This window comes from Tauraco erythrolophus, chromosome 5 (assembly GCF_009769465.1).
Source record: "Tauraco erythrolophus isolate bTauEry1 chromosome 5, bTauEry1.pri, whole genome shotgun sequence".
Lineage (NCBI taxonomy): Eukaryota > Metazoa > Chordata > Aves > Musophagiformes > Musophagidae > Tauraco > Tauraco erythrolophus.
The window spans coordinates 55,237,791-55,258,020 of record NC_141469.1 but is presented as its reverse complement, the minus strand read 5'-3'; the positions used below and the strand labels follow the sequence as shown (position 1 = coordinate 55,258,020).

Here is a 20,230-nt window from a genome sequence, read left to right as displayed (position 1 = left end):
AATTTTGTCTTCGGAGCATTCAGAAAGAGTTTTTCATTTTCCAAAGTTATCATTTTTTTTCTACTGTTAAAAGTGTCCTAAAGATACTAAAGCATCAAGATAAAGATAGTAAAGCACCTAAAAACTGTCTGCTCCAAAAATACAAGCTGAGCAAAAAGGGCTGCAATTGTTTGGAAAATAACAGGACCAACTTAATCTGACTAGTTCTTACCATAGACCATAATAGTATATTCAGAATCCTGCAAGTAAATACAGACTTAATGTCTTACGGCTATTTGTTTTCAACTGAAAAAAAAAATTTCCTGGACCCTATAGAAATTGCCTGATTTCCTATTTGTGAAAGACACTCCCATAAAAATCTTGAGGTTCCTCCTGCTACACTGTAATTTTCCTAAATCCCTTGATTGGTTCAGTATCTTCTTCCAGCAGTGCTTAATGCTTTTCTGCCTTGGTCTCTAAAGCTCTATTAGCGCAGTTCCATGCTTACGTTCTGAGCTGATCCTCCACACTGCCACACGCCCTCCCTTCGCCCAAGGCTTTCACACCTCGCAATGCACTACTTTTATCCTTTCCTATTTCTTAATGTCTGCAATGCCATACAGCTTCCCAACCAACCGTCTGCCAGGGACTTCCCTTCTTTTTCTTGCCACCACCAGTTTGTTTTATAAGAGAGTTAATTGCACAGTCAATTAACTCACGATATTAAAAACTCTGTTGCGTCTTTTCTGTGTGCCTGAACAGGCGTGACACGTTGTGGGCACTGCATAAGGTGCAAGACACAAGGTAAAACGCTGGCATCCCAGAAGGTTTTTAATATTTATTCGTGGTGCTTCCAGCAGCTGTTGCTAACATACGCACTCATTGCATACCCTGTATTTCTTATTAGACTCTCTCTCCAGTTGCTCTTTTCCTGCACTTTCAAGCAATCAAGATGGAGTAAACTCCTCCTTCCTAAAAGAAGGCGCCTGCCTTACATCTCTCATTACCGTAAAACCTGCCTAAAATCTCCCAAGGACACGAGAGTAATTAAAAATCACAACGTTGACGAAAGTGAAAAACTGGTGCCACGGGTTGGCTCTGAAGCGTTGCCTCAGAGAGAGAGAGGGGGGCGATTTTATTTCAGACTTTCTGGTGCGGAGCTGCTCTCTTTTGCAAATATGACAGAAAGTCAATGCCTCTGCGTTATTAAAAATAAAAAAGAGGGCTGGTAAACCCTGGGCGGCGGCGGGAGCGCCGGGGCGGCGGCAGCAGCTCTTCCCGCCGCCGCCCCGGCCCTCCCGCCGCCGCCGCCATCTCCCTCCTCTGACAGGCGGGGCGGAGCGGTGTCATGTGCGCCGCCAGACCGGGAAGCGCTTCACGGAGCCTGGAAGGAGGATGGCGGGCTGGGGCCGGGCGCTGCTGGCGCCCGCCGCGCTGCTTGTCGTGGCACAGCTCGTCTGGGCGCCGGACCCGGTGAGCCCGGCTGGCGTGAGGGGACGGCGCGGGTGGGATCGGGGAAGGTGGCGGGGGGCGGCCGGGCTGTGGCGGGCCGGGTGGGTGTGAGGGGGACCGGTGCTGCTGCTCGTCCCCACGCAGGAGCCCAGCCGTGCTTTTAAGTTCACGCGTGTGAAATCCACGCTGCCCTCGCGGACTTCGTGACTTTGAAATGGCTCCTCTGGCAACCGGCGCGGCCGCGGCGGCGGTTGCAGGGCTTGGTGTTTATCGGGTGTGTTTTACAAGTCCTTACTCATTCCTGCTTTCGATTTCGTGCGCGTCCGTGGTGTAAATATTGTAACGTTACACTGAAACGACGATTTTTCAAAGCAAGAATTAAGAAGAGTTCGCTAAAAGGACATACGGTTTCGAAGCTACTTGGTGTATTTACTGTAGCTTCACCCAAGGGGAGCCAAGTGTAGAGCAGGTGGGCTCGGGGGTGTAATTTTTTTGTAGTGTGGGTTTTTTTTTTGTTGTTTTTGTTTTTGTTTTTTAACTGAATAGGTGAAGTATTTACTTTTGGTGGAATTGTGAAGTCGGGGGCGGGGGGAGGCGAGGAGTTATTTGGAACAGGCTGGCTTCCATCTCCTGGCCATGTAAACAGCTGATCTTGCTTCCTGATGTATTTTTTTGTTGTTCCTGAAGCAGCAAAGGGCTCATTCATCTCATCAGCTTCTGAATCTCCTCAGTCTCAGTGAAGAGGACAGACTTTTAAGCATCTCTGGTTTTCCAAATGTTCTTTCGCAATATATCTTTAAATATTTTGAGAGCATTCTGTTTCCTGTATTCTTCCACATTAGCTCTAAGGCTTTTCCTAGCAAACCATACTGATTTCAGGAAAACAGGTATGGGTTTTGGGTGGGGGGGGAACTGCAGGAAAGGCTTTGGAGAGATATGACCCGTATTTCCTTAGTGTCCTGACTACACAAAATTAGGCCATTTTCTCTTCTGTGCACCCAATCCCATCCTTCCCCCAAGAGCACCTTCCCAATACTGTAAGCCAGCTCCTGCTTAAAACACCTTCATAATTTTAGCCAAAAGCTTCATTGGGTGTGCAGCAGGGGTGAAAGTGGTAGCCATCAGCCAAGTCTGTCATTAGAGCTTGATTTGGTGTTTGATTGCACTTGGTACATCTTGCACTTGGACTGGGTGTCCAGGTTGCAGGTTGTCCTGCTGTGCAGATGGCTGTCAGGCTCGGAAATTTTATTTTTGGTTCAGATGCTGAGATACATCGTTTGCTGAAGAATGAACAGCAATTGTTGTGTTCCTTCATACAGCTGGTTGAGTTCTTTTGGTTAACATGGAAGCTAAATGCCATGAATTACATCTCAGTGGTACGGACTGTCAGTCCCTTTAGCTTTCGGTTAGGCCTCCTCAACCATACTGAACATTTTGTCTAAACTGCAATTTAAAACGGCTCAGTCCCCATTTCTTCAGCACTACAAGAGTACTCTTAACTTCCATGTTCAGAAAGGTGAACAGCATTGGGACTGCTGCAGGACGAAGGAAGAGGGAGTGGAGAGAAAAATGCATTAGACCACAGAGTTCATAGACCAAAAGGTGCTGAATATAATAGACTATTTTGTCTGAAAGAGACTGAATGCCATGTCCTTAACCTATGGAATTATATTTCATAGCTCAAATAGGTCATTTTATATTTATTTTTAAAGATGAAAATGAGAAACGCTGAATATTAAGGAGGGATGCCAGAGAGGTTTCACATCAAAAATACTTTGGAGGGTAGTAAAGACAGTGTTAGTGCTGGTATTTAAACAGGACAAGATACATTCAATTTATATTAACAAAGTCAGACTAGGTTTTAAAATATTTACTTGGCAATCATTAAACCGTGCATTAATTTTCTTTACTGCAGTGAATAATAACTGTTATTGCTTGATTACCTTTTTCCAGGTAGCAATTCCTTCTGGCTCTTTGTTAGCTATTTGGCTCCTGTTCTGCTCTACTTTTTTTTTCATGCAGTTGATTATAATATAAATCTCCTGTGCTATTTCAATTTTTTCTTATTAGTTCCATCTTTCCGCATACTCTATTGTCTTTCTTTTCCACTGTGCTCTCTTTCTTTTAGTGTTTTGATCCTATGCTGCCACACGTCCATTTTTGTATCATTACGTACATGCAGATTCAAAAGTCAGCCGTACATCAGATAGATAATCAAAATATGCAACCTACTAGTAAAAGACGATTTAAAAGAAAAAAAAAAGAGAGAGCATTTAGTCACTCTTCAAGAACAGCAGTATTCCTCCCAGAAGGTTCAATGCATGTTTGAAAAACAAATTTATAGTGACGACCTCCTGTTTGCAGCCAGCTTCTGCTGGCTTTTTCTGGGAAACCGCCTCTGTCTTGTCACGTTGGAAGCTCGAGGTGATTCTCTCATGCTGGGAGGCTGCTTCTGCTTCTCAGTGGACAGCATTTATTGTTCCTCTTCTAGTCTCAAGCCTCTGCAGAAGGGACGATCTCGCTGACCACGGCAGTAGCTTCATAGCTGCTTATTTCGTTCTGGTGATAGAAAGTGTCTGGTGGTTTCTCTGTTGCTGTAAGAAAAATGTTTAGATGTCTTTTTTTCTTTTTACCTTGTCCGAAAAGTTTGCAGTTTAGCTGATTGCAAAAGGTAACAACTTTTTCGTCACTCGTTAGAACTTTGCGTGTGTGTGTAAAAAAAATCCTTCTAGTTTTCTGGTTGTCTTGACATCTTTTGAAGTTACTGCCTATGTGCCACCTGTAATAGTTCACCTAAAGAAACTGCTCGTAATCTTGGACCTCTTCAGATATCTCAATAAATGCTAACAATTTTGGAAGAGGTATGGATTGTTTTGGGGATTGTTGGTTTCTTTAGCTTGCTTTATATGTAGACAGGTGAGAAGTCTAAAATTACTGGCATGTAAGGAGGGAACATTTTCTCTGTTCCCTGTATCTCTCCCCTAACTTTTCCTTTAACTGTTGCTTTCCCCACCTCTTTTGTACCTTCGGTTGCAAAGGGCTGGCAAGATAAAAATAGCCTTGAATACAAGATTAAAATCTCAGGAGTGAGCGTCAGGAGTGACATAACATTTAGCACCTGGAACATCACTTAAAATCCTCTGAAATCAGTTTGCGTGGTTGCACCGTTTCCTCTGTGTGCACATGGACTATACTGACAGATTAACTGAATTTTTATCCGTTTTGGATACCTTTTTGGTATAGGCTTTACCTGTCAAGAAGCATATTTTGACAGCAGATGTTTCCTGAAGGTCCAAATATGTGCATTCATTGCAGTAGGATGTGTATGTAATGTCACTTTTTCTGATTGATTTTAGTGTTGCAGGGTGGAAAATTTCACAACACAATTGCATTAGTAGTGTTAAGTTATTTGCTTGGCTTTGCACAAAGCCTCTGACTTTTGTTGCCTAATTAGTCATCTGAAATTCTCGCCTACCCTCCTTGTTTTGAAACTTCCTCATTTTGAAAATTAAATGGCCTCTTGTGTTTGACCTTTTGTTCCAGCTATGCAATGGCTATAACTGCACCGCAGTGAAATCTAGGAAACACCAGAGCTGCTGGTCCTGTACCTTCATCTCGTGTGTAGAAAAACCAAAATTCATCCCATGCTTTCTCCCAGCTGCTAGAAACAATACAAAAAGAAAGCACAGGCGAACACACAGAAAGCAATCCCACTTTAAAATTCCCGTTGCCAGTTGTAACAAATTATGCCAGTGTTTAAAGTCTGTGGCGTTGTGTAAGGCATTGTGTTTCCTAGATTAACGTGTTAAAAACAGATAATGTGATTAGCCCAAAGGGAAGATGGACTTGGGTTAGCTTGTTTGTCCCAGATACGTAGCTGCTACAGATCTTGTCTCAGTTTTTGCTGGAGCCAGAATGCATTACAAGGGCACACTAGGAATCTAATTAGTACAGCCAAATAAATATTGGAAATCGAGGGCAGGGAGGGGGAGAAGGAGGTAAGTGGTGGAAGGGTCCCTACATATTTTTGTTTCTGTTCTGTCCCCCGAACACTTGCACTTCGGGAGCCTTTGTATGGACTCCCAGAATAGCATGTGTACCTTTCCTTTTTCCTAGACAGACATACTGTGCTCTTAGGAGCTTACTGATCTGCTCACATTGCTTGGGGACCAAGTCTGGTCTGCTGTCAACTGGCCTGAAGCTCAAGAACAGCTAGTAGGCATTTGCTTGTATTTCACTGGGTGGAAAATGAAATTATAATTGTGGCATGTATGTGCATACGTTTGTGTATGTATATGCATGCTTTATGTAATTGATGGGAAAACGCCCTTGCATTCACTTTGAGTCTGCCTAAATATAGTCGTCAAACTTTCATTTGTAACTAGCCATGCTTACAGAGATGAAGGTGACTAGTTTTTCGTTGAATTCCTGAAATGTGCCTCTCATAATCTTTAGCACCAGCTCAGCAGCACTTTTCCACACTAAATACAAAGCCGTGCTGTATAGCTCATTCCTCCGGCTGAGTAATTTGCCCAAAGTTCAGTGTGCTTCCTCTGTCCCAGCTGCAAAATGAACCTTAACACTAAACATAGTTATGAACGATGCTATAAAGGGAAATTATGAATTGAACGGACGGAACAAACCGGTCCATACTGAGATTTAAGGTTTCTGAACTTGTCTAAAGAATATGCTTTTCAAGTGCCCTTCACTGAATCACACTGAGTAAAAATGGGTTTGTATGTTTGTCATAAACTTGTGCTTGCCTTGGACTGCATTAGGCAAGTTGTCTGAAGGTCTGTCAGACAGCAAGGGGAAGTTGCTGATTGTCCCCTCCTTGTATTCTCCTCTGCACCCTTTCCAAAGTCCCAAGGCTTTCCGTTCCTTTATTAGCAAATTGTCATGAATTTCATTATCTGATCAATCCTAAAGGTTTAATTCAAAACTAAGTCTGCTAGAATAATGAAGTGTTTTAACAAAGAAGCTGAATAGTAATGTTTCACTGTCTTTACAGTATGGAGAAGAGTGCAGGAGTAAAACATACCCTCCTTCAGGACCAACGTAAGTAATCTTGATTCGATTTGTCTAACAAATAACAGAAAAGTAGTGATTTGCAAGGCCAAACGGGTTTTTTTGGAACTTGTTCCTATTGCAAAACTAGAAAATGCTGGTTACAGGTGGGAAGCACCTATTTTGTCAGATGTTTTTTCAAAGCTGTCTTTAAATTTGAACTCTGATACTTGTCTTTCAGGTTCAAAGGGAATGTGCCCACATATGTCATAAATCTTGATTTACCTCCCAGCAAAAGATGGGATAACTTGATGCATGACAAAAAGACAGAGGTATGAAACGCAGAGCTTGCTTTGAAGCTTAGCAGATATAAAACTACCACGTGGCCTTTTATTTTGAAAAAAGGTTTGGAAGGGAATATGTGTGCTAAAATTCTCTGAAAGGGATCATTTTTCTAGTTCACTTTTTAATTATGATTGTAGACTAAAATAATTGCTTGAGTAAAAAAAACTTTTTTCTGTTCAACACTTGAGCTAGCAGCATCAAGTATAGGGGCACTGATGTTTGGGATGTAGAGGAATGAAAACTGGTGTGGCATAAAGCGGGCTTTAATTTCTCCGGGCTGTTTAGTCATGAAGTGATACAGAATGAAAAGGAAGGAGTACACCAAAGGGACAGCCTCAGTAAACTGAAGTGAAGCTGAGGCAACATCCCTTCTCCTCTGCCCATCCCTGCTTCCAAAACACTGCATGAGATGATGTAAAGGTGGGGCAAAATGAACTTCCTTCCCTTTTCAGGGATGCTGGTTGCAGCACTGGGGTTTACACAGGAGAAATAATTTTTAAAATACTCAAGCCTATTTCAAACTGCTTAGAACAGTAGTTCTTCTGAAGGTTGCTGAAAATTCAATTCAGTAATGCTTAACTTAACAGTAATGCTTAACTCAAAAAAGGCCAGGAATTTTTGCTATATCCCTGATGTCTTTGACCTTTAAACTCTGAAAGCCAGACAAATTCTACTTAAACCGTAATATTTATTTTAAAAGTCTCATTTAAGCCAGTGGGCGTTGGAAGATTCTGGTTACACCTTAAATTCTTAAAGGTTTTATCTCATCTGTACTTTGGAGTTAGATCACATAGAGCAGAACTCTTTTTGTGGCCATTCACATGTTGCAAACAGAAAACATGTACTTTTATAAGAAATTTATTGAATCTTTTTGGCTTCAAGAACATCATTGCTTAAGAAAAGAGCTTTTAATTAACATTTTTAAAGACAGAAGAGTGCAGAGTATTAAAATGTGATCAAAGGAGCAGAAGACGAGGATGGATTTTTCCTGTAATTCGTTTTCTCCAGTAGAAGGACATGTCAGAGCTAATCTAGAAAGTTATTTGAATAAAGCTTGAAGAGTGACTCTTTAATGGGGAGGTGGGGGTGTTTTTCTCACCAAGAACACCACATTTAGCACTTTGTTTAAATACATATTTTTTCAACAAAATGTGTGTTTTTTTAAAGTATGTGAAGGAATTCTGTTAGTATTCTCACAATTCTTACGCTTAAGGTCTTCTATTCAATAAAAGCCCTTGTTCTTTTTAGCTGAAGACGGTGATCCAGAATATTAAAGATATAGCAAATACTTTCTTCCCCAGCGGCAAAGTTGTTGACATAGTGGATAACAAAATAGTAAGTATTTTCAGCTTAATTTTTTATTACTGTATGCTCTGACTACCAGAATTAGAATGCTACTAAATTTGGCAGTTAAGAACTTAGTTCTTCCACTTCCAGAACAAAAATGATGTTTTGAAGAGTTACTCTGAAGTTTTACCTTTATGGTGAAATTTTGCCTTCTTGCATATTCTGAATTACTCAGAAACCAGCAAACCTAAATTGCGTGTGTCTCTTCCTTCTCTAATTTTTTCCAAGATCTTTTCAAGTTTGGATTAGCCATGCTAGACATATGCTACTGACTTCGTCACTGCAGCAAAACGCTTCACTGAAATTCTCTTTGCCACATTCTACTCATTTAAACAGTAGAATAAAATCAGGTTTCAAAAACTGTAATAAATGCCTGATTACAGGGGCAACTTTGACCAGGCCTCAGCTTAGAAAATAATTTGGTTCTGGTGAAAATAGGCTTTGGCATAGAATCAGGACAGGGGAAAACACTGTAGCACTAAAGAGAGTGTAAATTCAAAGCTGTCCTCCATCTTTCTTTACAGCAGCCTTAGGTCACGCTGACCACACTTCCTTCATGTCCCTGTGTGCCCGAGTGGGGTTGACATGAAGGTAGCATATACTGGTAGTCACACCAATGCGTGAAATTTAGGGATTCCCTTAAATACTGACAGCAGTACTGTGCTAATCTCCATGCTCACGTCAGTATTTTGGTGAGAATAGTTTTTACTTTCCCTAAGTATGTAATTGCCTTCCAAGTACTCTGTAAACATCCCTAAGATTTACAGGCTGCAGAGGAATTAAATACTCAATTTAATAGTTGTGAGAAGGATGTACCTATTGGGGAGAAGTTTAAGTAGCAAAATAGCATTAATTTACACAAACAATGTACAAAATTTTTCCTTTCAGGCTCATCTGACCGCCACACTTCCTTATCCTTTCAGTGAGGAACTCCAAGGGATTGCAAATTCATCTGGGATTCCTTTGGGTAATAGTTTCCAACACTTAATTAACATAGTGAAAAACTAGGAATCCAGACTCATTTAAAATTAGTATGTGTACCAATCTCCAGTATAATTGTAGTCATCTGTGACTTTAACAAATAAATTATTAATTAAGTAGATAAAGCAATAAATTGCATCTCACACTGAATGAAAACAGTATTTTAGAGGAGAATGGCAATAAATCATGAGCCTTTCATCAAGCTGGGACTTCTCTGTAGAGTTGTAGCTTCTCGCTCCTGAATTTTGGGAACTCGAGCGAGTCTTGGCTTCTGGGCACCAAAATTTGGGGAAATCCTTGATTCTCGTTGGTTTCCTTGACATGCCAAGAAGGCCAGGTTCTGTTTCATGCTGCGCTTTCTTTCCCTTGTGATCTTTGCCACATCCTCCTTTCTGCACCTCCTGCAAAAGAATGCAATTCCGGGTGAGAAGTAGACACTGAATTCTTCCAGGATTGAGACAGAGAAGGTCCATAGACGTGCTTCCCTCATAGAGGAGCAGTACATCTGGTGCTAGTCAGCAGCTCTTAGATGGGAATGTAGCACATATAGTACGTATAGCAGCTTTCTTCTTTGAAGTTAATTTTATAGCTTGTTTTGAAGTTTCCAGAGGAGGAAGTAGCAATGACTTTCAGCTTTCTGTATGGTAAGGCAGAACACTGAGGGATTCTGATCCTTTTATTTTCCTTTCAGGAAGCTCTTGATTTTGCTGAACCAGTCATTTCAAAGATCAAATGAGTTTTAATCAGAAATTCTTAAGAGAAATACAGAATGCTGATCTGTGCAGTATGCTTTTTTCTAACCGTTTTTTTTTCTGTTCATGACAAAAGTTTCAAACTATTTAACTTTGTTTCTTTTTGTTCTAGGGGAAATTGTTATTTTTAACATCTTTTATGAAATTTTTACTGTATGTACATCAATAGTGGCAGAAGATAAAACAGGTAATGCAACTCAGAATAGCGTTAACAGTTTTCTGTTATGTAGGAGAGGGTCCACCTCAGTTATACAAACACAGTCCTTCTCAACTGCAGGCAAAAAGGTCTAGTAGGGGAGACTAAAAGCAATGATAATAAAAAGGTATTCCTTGAGAAGGGAATAAGAGTTCACAGGTGTCTTAGATTTAAAAAAAAAAAAGGAAAAAAAGCACTTTCTAAGACAGTTGGTTTTAGTTTTGTTGTGTTTTTTTTTTTTTGTTGTTAGTTTGTTTTTTCAGTAGGTGGCATTTGTTTTCTAAGGGGAAGAAACACCAGCCAGATACCTGATACTTTCTCAGTGCCATGAGGGATTCTAGTGCAATCCATTTTGCATCTAGTTTCTAGCTGTCGCGTATGTATGGTGCTAGAGAAAATGGATAGTCTGTTTTGAGAAAAGAGACTCTCATTCTCTTACTCAGTTCTGCAGCCCTTGTCTGCACCTGTCCCAGTTTAGGAAATTGCTGAGGGATTCTCAGAGGCCTTTCAAACATCTCACTTTTTCAGGAAGCTCAAGGTATTACCATTGCATTAAGATAATATGGAAAGCATCTGAGGCAGAGACAGCAGTTTACAAGATTACTTGATTTCAATTATGGCAAAACACTTCTCTCATCCAAAAAACCCCACCATTTTTCTGTGCTTGTGAAAAGGGCAACTAGACAATGATATTTTTCCTGCTTACTTATTTCCTGATTTCTTAGCAGAAATTTATGTCTCTTTCTTTAGAAAATTATATTTATTCATTTATTGTTATGTAGGGAAGCTGTACCATGCCAGAAACTTGGATTTTGGACTCTTTCTCGGGTAAGTACCTGAACTAGTGTCTTTTCCCTTCCCCTTCCCCTTCCCCTTCCCCTTCCCCTTCCCCTTCCCCTTCCCCTTCCCCTTCCCCTTCCCCTTCCCCTTCCCCTTCCCCTTCCCCTTCCCCTTCCCCTTCCCCTTCCCCTTCCCCTTCCCCTTCCCTTCCCTTTTTTTCCTCCCTCTCCCCTCCTCAAAAAAGCTAGCTGGACTTGAAATTTCTACATGCATTGTTTGAGTCTAAATGATGAATTGGGTGGTGTTAAGACTGTGACAAGTAATTTGGCATTGCATGTTGGGAAAAAAGGCTAAAACAAACAAAAGGATTGTTCTGCTGATTTTACATCAAACTACTTGGAGGTTGTTGGGAATGAGTTTGTAAAACAGTTGTGTTCAGTGTTACTTAGTGTTTTCTCAGCTCCAGTTAAAACTGTCTTGAACCAAAGAACGATCCGTGTAACCTTATCTCTGAGGTGCGATCTCTCTCATTCTTTACCTGATGGGACAGAAGCATCAATTTTAGTGTATGCAGTGAAATGTTGTTGGATTGGGGCTTGGTTTTGTGGTTGGTTTTTTTTTTTCCAAATTGTCTCCCTAGTTGCTGTACTGTGCTCTACTGGCACTTCCCATCATTCATCATTTCTACTCAGAAGTCAGTGGTTTGTATTCCACTGTTCTAACATTATCATTCATTTGGATACAAACTCTGTAGTTTGTTGCCTAGCACTGGATTCTCTTTTAGTTTTTATTTCATACCTCGTGATCAGGTAGTTCAGCGTTTGCTTTTATTATCCCAGTATGTTTTGTAACGTCGCTCGTCCAGAGGACTTTCAGATAGAATTTAAATGTCCATCTTCATTAAAATTCTTACCTGCCTATCAAAAACTCAAATGTTGTCAACTATGAGTCCACCTCTCCCTTGTTTTGCCTTGTGTTGAACTTCTCCCGCTTGTTAGAAATACTGGAAAGGCGCTCCCTGCAAATTAAGGCAACTTTCAAAGCTGTTCTCAGAACCTGGATTGTTTCCAGAGAATTAATGGGCTGATAAATGTTCTTTAGCACCCTCTCACCTACAAACTGTTCTGGCTTATTTTACAAACTAGAATTGAGACTTCCCCTTGTGTAGAGTGAATCCAGGAGTATGTGGTTTGTTTTCTCCCTTTGAAAAGAAAGAATTTGAGGGAACGGGTTCATTCTGCTGCAGCACAAGCTACATGTGCCTTCAGGATACAGTAGGTTTGGTGTCACAGGCAGTACCCGTAGCAGCCTCCCTTTGCCAGCAGGAATAGAACAAAGTTACAAAGTGTGTTCAAAACAAACCAGCTGTAATGGTGGTGCTGTTTAATACTGAGTAGTGCGCGCGCTCTCGGTTCGCACAAAACTGGGTTCTTTTCGCTGACCGCATCTGCATTTAGACTTCCTAGTTGTCCCCTGCTGGTGCTGCCCAAGTAACTGCTGAGCAGTGGTGCTGGCTGGCAAGAGTAAGATCAAAGGACGGGCGTCACAAGAAGGAAGTCTGCGCGCTGTGAAGGGAACTTTTTAAAAGCTACTGAGGGAGGGAGGTTTCACATGCTGTACCATCTTCTGCAGGTGGGATGTTAAAAATAGTTCCTGGACTGTAACTCGGGAACTGAAGCCTATAGTAGTGAACTTGGACTTCCAGAGAAACAACAAAACAGTATTCAAGTCTACAAATTTTGCGGGATACATAGGCATGGTGTCTGGAGTCAAACCAGTAAGTAAGGGCAGGGGGGTTTGTCAATTTGTTAATAATGCTTCAGACTGTCCTTTAAGATGTGAATTTTCCCCCTTTCATCCTCTGCCTTGGCATGATGTTTCAATAAATGATGACTTAATTGTTCTGGTACACAGTATTGCTATTTGAAGAAAGGTAAAAGAAAAAAATGCAGCATTCTTCCTTGTAAGAGGAGATGTCCTGAATGAAATATTTATGTTTGGACAATTCTTAAAGACAGTGTTGGATTCTGAATACGAACAGGAGTGAACACAAAGTGCTCAAGTGGTTGGAGTTTCTTGCTAGCAAATAGGTACTGCTGTGATCCCAGAGGTTAATGGCATACTTGTGCTATTTTCATAGATTCATAGATTCATAGATTTCTAGGTTGGAAAAGACCTTAGAGATCATCGAGTCCAACCGTCCCTAATCCCCGTTAAACCATATCGCTAAGTAGATCATCCACCCTATTCTTAAACACATCCAGGGATGGGGACTCAACCACCTCCCTGGGCAGCCTATTCCAGTGGCTGACAACCCTTTCAGAGAAGAAATACTTCCTAACATCCAACCTGAATCTCTCCTGACTAAGCTTATACCTATTTCCTCTTGTTCTATCACCCAACACTAATGTAAAGAGCCCTTCCCCTACCTCCCCACCATCTTTTCTCAAGTATTTGTAGGCTGTAATCAGGTCTCCCCTCAGCCTCCTCTTCTCCAGGCTAAACAGCCCCAACTCCCTCAGCCACTCCTCATAAGTTTTATTTTCCAGCCCCTTCACCAGTTTAGTTGCCATTCTCTGGACTCGCTCCAGGAGCTCAATATCTCTCTTAAAGCGAGGGGCCCAAAACTGGACACAATATTCCAGGTGCGGCCTCACCAGTGCCGAGTACAGGGGCAGGATCACTTCCCTATTCCTGCTGGTTACACTAGTCTTGATACACGCCAGTATCCCATTGGCCTTTTTGGCCACCTGGGCACACTGCTGGCTCATATCAAGCCGGTAGTCAACCAACACCCCCAGGTCCTTCTCCACCAGGCAGCTCTCCAGCCACTCTTCCCCGAGCCTATAGCGATGCTTGGGGTTTTTATACCCCAAGTGAAGGACTCTGCACTTGGCCTTATTAAAGCTCATGCCATTGGCCTCAGCCCAACGATCCAGTCTGTTCAAATCCCTCTGAAGGGCTTCCCTACCCTCGAGCAGATCGACACAGCCTCCCAGCTTGGTGTCGTCCGCAAATTTACTGAGGGTACATTCAATCCCCTCATCCAGGTCATTGATAAAGATGTTAAACAGAACTGGACCCAGCACTGAGCCCTGGGGAACCCCACTGGTGACCGGCCTCCAGCCGGATTTAGCCCCATTTACCACCACTCTTTGGGCCCGGCCATCCAGCCAGTTTTTAACCCAAAGGAGGGTGTGCCTATCCAGGCCAGCAGTTATCAGTTTCTCAACGAGAACGCTATGAGAACCTGTATCAAAGGCTTTACTGAGGTCAAGGAAAACTACATCCACAGCCCTTCCCTTGTCAACCAGGCGGGTCACCCTGTCATAGAAGGTGATCAGGTTTGATTGGCAAGACCTGCCTTTCATAAACCCATGTTGACTGGGCCTGATCACCCAGTTAACCTGTATGTGCTCATTAATAGCACTCAAGATAACCTGTTCCATGACTTTGCCCGTCACCGAGGTCAAACTCACAGGCCTGTAGTTCCCCGGATCCTCCTTCCGCCCTTTTTTGTAAATGGGGGTAACATCCGCCAGCCTCCAGTCCAGCGGAACTTCCCCAGTGAGCCAAGACTGTCCAAAGATAATGGGCAGGGGTTTGGCAATGACATCCGCCAGCTCTCTCAGGACTCTCGGGTGGATACCATCAGGCCCCATAGACTTGTGGGCATCCAGCCGAAGAAGCAGATCCTAGACCTGTTCCTCTTGGATCACAGGAGCTTAGATTTGCTCTCCCTCCCTGCACTCAGACACCAAAGGCCAGCTCACCTGGGAACTACTAACCTTATTATTAAAGACTGAGGCAAATTTTAATTCTTTCTCCAGCCCTTCTTGGAAAAGGAGTCCTACAGTGCAATAATTTTATTTATTTGTTTTTTAATAGGCACCTGTAATCTGGGTTCTAGCTACATCTTAAAAGCCAGCAGTACAGAACTGTACCAGGGTCTCCAGCTTACCACAACTCCTTCTTTTCTACATGCTCTGCCTTTATCCTCTATTATAGGCGGCCCTTTTCATAGTAGAGCATTTCTGGCATAAATCCCTGCATTGCATCCATTTATTTTTGTCTTCTGGCCACATGAATTGGTAAGAGTCCATTCTGAAAATGATCCAGTGTAGCCGAATTCCACTTTTGTCTGAAAGAAACATGAGTTGGAGAAGACGGGGATTTGGGTTTGGATTGCACATTGCAAGTAGTGCGGATTGAAGTGTGTACAGCTGCATGCCCGTGTGAGCAGCAGTAACATATCAGGGTGTACTTAGCACTGGGACTTAAAAATCTGCCTTCAAACTAGAATAGTATTCAGAGGTCTGAGAAGAAGGTTACTTACAGCAGGGGAAGGAAAACTGCTAAGTCAGCGATGCAAGGACCAAAAGAAAAACAGCCAAAGGCCTGACTTGCTGAGCATAAAGGCATGGTTTGCTGGATTGCTGTGCCAGGTCAGAAGACTAGGAATTTATCATTTCTACTTACTAAAGCAGTGATAAATTAGATTCTTCTCTGCATAGGCTTGGTCTTGCAGCCCTTTACTCAAAGGGGAAGAGTCTAACAAACAAGGAACTCAATTGGCATGTAAATGCAATGCTGCCTCTTGTTTATTACTAGTACTAATTGGCTGGCGGGGGATGAAGGTTGACTTGTTTAATGCTTTTCAGGACTTGTTCACTCTGACAATGAATGAGCGTTTCAGTCTTGATGGTGGTTATGTTGGTGAGTAATGCTCATTTTTTAAATTATTTCTGTACAAGTTTTCCAGACCGTGGGCGTACCAGTTACCTTAATAAACAGGCACACAAGTGGTGAAAAGATTCCAGATGAGTAAGGTAAAACACAGTTCGTTTTAAAGGCTGTGAAAGTTAGAACAGCGTGAATGAACCTTCTGAAAACAAATTATTGTAACCAGTGATATTTTGCAGGAATCTTCGAATGGTTTCTTGGTAGAAGAGATGGTATGTGGATGGGCTTTCTTACAAGAACAGTATTAGAGAACGCTACAAGGTATTCCTCCCCACTCCCTAAATATTCTGCTGCTTTAATCTGCTTTGCTTTCAGCTGGCATGAATACTGTAGATGTATGCTTAGTATCTAATGATACAGGTATCTTCCTAGAAGCCTTAACGTTAAATAGTTGTGGATTTGCTGGTACTCTGGTAAGAGAGGAGGCATCACACATGATCCCTTGAAACTCCTCAAATTGTTTTCTCAGATTTATGTCTTTTTTCTAATGAACCTATTGGTATCTGAATTCGTAACAGCATTCTGCGTCGAGACACATCCTACAGGTAGTAGTATGTTACAGGATGTAAACAGAAACAAAGCTCTCATGCAGTAAATGAATTAGGTGGAATATGACACAACATACCATTTTATTCCTGTTTTAAATGTAGAAAAAGTTCAAAGAGCACCTCTCAAAACCCATACTTTAAGTACGAAGTGAGTAGAGGAGCTTTGCTTAAATATGCTCCTTCATTGTGATACCATCTCCTCATATGTGCATGAAAGGGGAAGAAAGGTGTAACGATCCAAACTTCTCCTGGGTCTGTGAAACTCAGTTCTGCAGTACTTGAACCATTTATAGCGTTTAATAGCCCAACACTACTTTGTTATCTCCAGTTACCAGGATGCAAAAGACAAACTGACAAAAACAAGACTGCTGGCTCCAGCTTACTTTATACTGGGCGGAAAAAATTCTGGAGAAGGGTGTGTGATAACTCGTTCCAGGACAGCTACTCTGGATATCTGGGAGTGAGTATGCTTGACCTGACACCTCACTCGGCCTTCTAGAAGAGGACGGGTTCCACTAATTATTGTGTCATATGTTTCTTGTGACTTCTGTTGTGCAAGGACTCACTTCTTCATCATCATATAAAAATACCACTGCAAGCCTAAAAAAAAAAAATCCAGCTGTGTATAGTATATACTCTGTATGTACTTACTATATAGTTAGAGAAGCAAAATACAAATATATACCTCTTTTCCAGCCTTGATATCAAGAAAGGCACGTGGTACGTTTTGGAAACAAACTACGATCGCTGGAAGCCTCCGCTAGTCTTGGATAATCGTAGAACACCTGCAATGAAATGCCTGAACCAGACAATGCAAGAGGTAAACATCCTCTGAATACCTCGCCTTGCTGTTTTGAAACTGCTGAGTTAAAGTACTGATCTGGCACTGCCAGGAGCATTCAGGGTATTTGCAAGCACAGCTGTAGTGACAGAAGCGGCTAACAATTTTGTGACAATTTGTGCTTCTGGGTAATAGAGTACCAGGTGGCTTTTTAAAAAACATTCGTGTAGGCTTTCTCTTCAACTAGGTGGGTTTTTCTGCAAGCGTTTTCTGAAGGTGCATATGCAGGAGGATAAACCTGGAGATACTTTGAGAGAGATTTTCGTTGTTTCCTGAGCTGTTTTATCACGAGGGAAATGCAGACACGCACCGTCAGGCAGCAAACACTGACACTCAAGTGTCTCATGCTGTACTGAGATCTTGTCTGCTCAAGTTTTTGCAACCCATGTTCTTCTGATCTCAAGATGTACTCTTAAAGCTGTATCTTACTATCCAATTGAGCAGGAAAAAGGTTACAGTTCTCAGCATTTCCACTAACAGGTTAATGTCCATTAACATCAATGTGTTACTTTCTTTCAGAACATCTCCTTACCAGCAATTTACGATGTTCTCTCCACAAAGCCTGTCCTCAATAAGGTAATACTTCTGTTGCAGAAAGTTGAAAGTGGCGGGGTGGGAGGCAGACCACTGACTACTGTATATCTAAGGAGGAGGTCACAGTGGTACATTCACGGTTTTTTTTAGGTGAAAACATGCACATAAAACCCAAACAAATTCCACATTACTTTGTAAAAGCAAAATATAATTGCTGAAATAGCTGTTTTCCAAAGGCCCTGCAGCTTTAAAGCTCCAAGTAGCCTGAGCCGTTTCCTCGAAGCTGACTCTGGTTTGAGGCAAGATTTACAGACATCTTGGGGGCCCTTCTAACCTGAATTCGCCTGTGATACATGCCCTTATAAGTAGCATGAAACAAGTTAATATACCTCATGGTTTACACATAATATAGTCACATTGTTCTTACAAAATAAGATGTTTTACTCTGAACTTGAGGTTTTGGTGTTTTGAAAAAAAGAAAGACTAAAGAGAAGAGTTTTCAAATGAGAAATTTAGTTACTATATTCAGTAGAGGCAGCATTCTTGGCTGAGGACACAAGCTATTCATACTTGCATGTTGTTGACTGAATAAGATAAATGCTCGTTGTAGCTGAACTATTCAGCTAGTATCAGAGACAGATTTTCACTAATTGCTGTAATGAGGCTTTATCTTCTTTTTTCTTTTTCTTTTTCTTTATTATTTCTCCCTCCTGCCTATTAGCTGACTGTGTGCACAACACTGATGGAGGTGAATAAGGGTCATACAGAGACTTATCTGCGGGAATGCCCAGATCCTTGTAGTCCTTGGTAGTCCTGGACCTTTCCTATGTTGGCAGCTGCTTGTCTGAATTGGAAGTCCTCCAAGAAGAAATACTTCTGGAAAAAGATTCCTCAGCCTAACCCCTTTCTTCAGAAATCTAATGGCTATATAGAAATGTCAAAGAGCTTCTAACAGTGGAGGACCGTATCTCAAATTGGACTTTCTTGCTTTCTGATCAGCAGTTCTGCTGACGAGAAATGTATACTAATGTATGTCTGGTTTGATTTCAGCCATTTCTTCCAAATGAGTTCAGCAGTTAGCTCTAGATCTCTTCAGTCTTGACAGTGTTCGTGGTTTGGTTTGTTGTTGGTTTGTGGGTTGGCTGTTTTTCTGTTGTTTGGTTGTGGGTTTTTTAAATTAAAATACTCCTAAAGTACATGAGTCAAAATGGCACCTACCAAGCATGAAGAAGAATTGGGTATTAGAAGGCTATCTAGGACAGTACAGTTGTTATTCTTTCCTGAACACTTCAGATGAATTGCTGCTGTTCTGATCCAATATGAGGACATGTCTAAGATGCCCTGTTATAAAACAACCTACACAGTGTCATATCTAGTCACAGAGACAAGGTCTTAGGGAAATACCAAAAATGAGATCTGAGCCAAAAAATATCTTTTCACTGATTTATAGATCTTTTGCTGAAGCTCTTTCTTGGGCTGTTAACATTTTTTTTTAATACAGATTTTTCTGTTGTCTCAAAAAAAATAAATACTAATACAGTAAATAGTCTTTAGAACTACTTTCTTTGACCAAAGTACACGTGCACTGATTTCATACCTCAGTGGAAGTCACCATGCATGTTACATATCACATGGCAGAAAGGGCATTCACTTCCAAATAGACTGATTTTTGACAGTGTCTGAAAAATAGATTTCTTCCTTAAAGTAACAGTTAAAGCTATTACTGTAATGGGAAGTAGCCAACTATTAATAGTGGTTGGGTTGTCTGGGGGGATTTTGGTTGGTTGGTTGATTTTTAGAAAGTGGGGGAGGGAAGCCAAGTCAGACTACACCATTGGCTGGAATTCAAATTAAGAAAGCTAACGGTCCTTTAGAAATAGAAGCAAAGGCACCCTGATATCCTGGGAAGCAGATAACGTAGAAGGCAGTATTTTATCTGGCACTGGCTGCATTGCTGGGACTAGTTACCAGTGCCAACTCTTGTGTTTTATAGCACGCAAAGAGAAGACACTGGAGAATAAGCGTAGGGGCTGGTATACGTGGTGGTTCACTTGTAATCTTTTCTTAACTACCCTAGGAAAGAGGTGCTATTCGTATTCCCATTGAGCCATGAATTTAAAGTTGCCACTGGTGCAAGGGAAGCGTTTGCCATCTCTTTGGTGTCTGCAGAGACAATATTGCATGAGGCATTCTCACGAAAACCTGCAAGTTCGGAACATCCAGTCACAACAGGATTCCTGATAGCCAGGACATGCAGAACAGTATTAGTGTAGTGCAGAAGTTCAGAACAGAGGATACTACAGTTTTCTGTTCCAAACAGTAAAGGCTGCTGTAAGATTTATTTATTAGGTTTTTTAGTAATTGCAAATGTAACACTAATTGGTCTACAGAAGGCGAAACAAGTTATTGCCCATAAATCTGGAATGTGAAGTCAACTTTCATCCAAGTATGACTGGCTAAGTTTTATTTAGTATTGCTTCCTTTTCTAAAAGAAATATTAGAAGGTAACCTTTAATCATCCCTTGTTTCAGTAACGAGGTTACCAGATTACAGTTCTCCCTTCATCAACACTGGAAGAAGCAGGGACAAAAGGAATGCTATTTACCAAATAACTTTAGCACCTGAGAAAGAAACATGGCTTCTGGTTGAAGAAAATGGTATTCTAAGCCTTACAGAAATGCCCGTAGTAGCAGAGTGTGGTGGGTTAGGCCATGGTTAGTGGGTG

At 41.5% G+C, this 20,230-nt stretch overlaps 1 protein-coding gene across 1 annotated transcript; it reads left to right on the top strand.

Annotated features, from left to right (window-relative positions):
• Window positions 1–1,348: 1,348 nt before the first annotated feature.
• Window positions 1,349–19,049, top strand: ASAH1 (N-acylsphingosine amidohydrolase 1). Its single transcript, XM_086611862.1, has 14 exons — window positions 1,349–1,452; window positions 6,443–6,489; window positions 6,680–6,770; window positions 8,032–8,118; window positions 9,019–9,097; window positions 9,976–10,050; window positions 10,842–10,887; window positions 12,472–12,616; window positions 15,501–15,555; window positions 15,762–15,843; window positions 16,459–16,590; window positions 16,827–16,950; window positions 17,491–17,547; window positions 18,227–19,049. The coding sequence occupies exons 1-14, from the start codon at window positions 1,375–1,377 to the stop codon at window positions 18,314–18,316; spliced, it is 1,188 nt and encodes a 395-aa protein (XP_086467988.1). The 5' UTR covers window positions 1,349–1,374; the 3' UTR covers window positions 18,317–19,049.
• The last annotated feature ends 1,181 nt before the right edge of the window (window positions 19,050–20,230 follow it).

Bases quoted from the DNA above. Each gene is read 5' to 3' on its own strand.
- ASAH1 (XM_086611862.1), top strand. From the start codon at position 1,375: ATGGCGGGCTGGGGCCGGGCGCTGCTGGCGCCCGCCGCGCTGCTTGTC. The intron at 1,453-6,442 runs GTGAGCCCGGCT...CTGTCTTTACAG, and splicing joins TCGTCTGGGCGCCGGACCCG to TATGGAGAAGAGTGCAGGAG. The intron at 12,617-15,500 runs GTAAGTAAGGGC...AATGCTTTTCAG, and splicing joins TGGTGTCTGGAGTCAAACCA to GACTTGTTCACTCTGACAAT.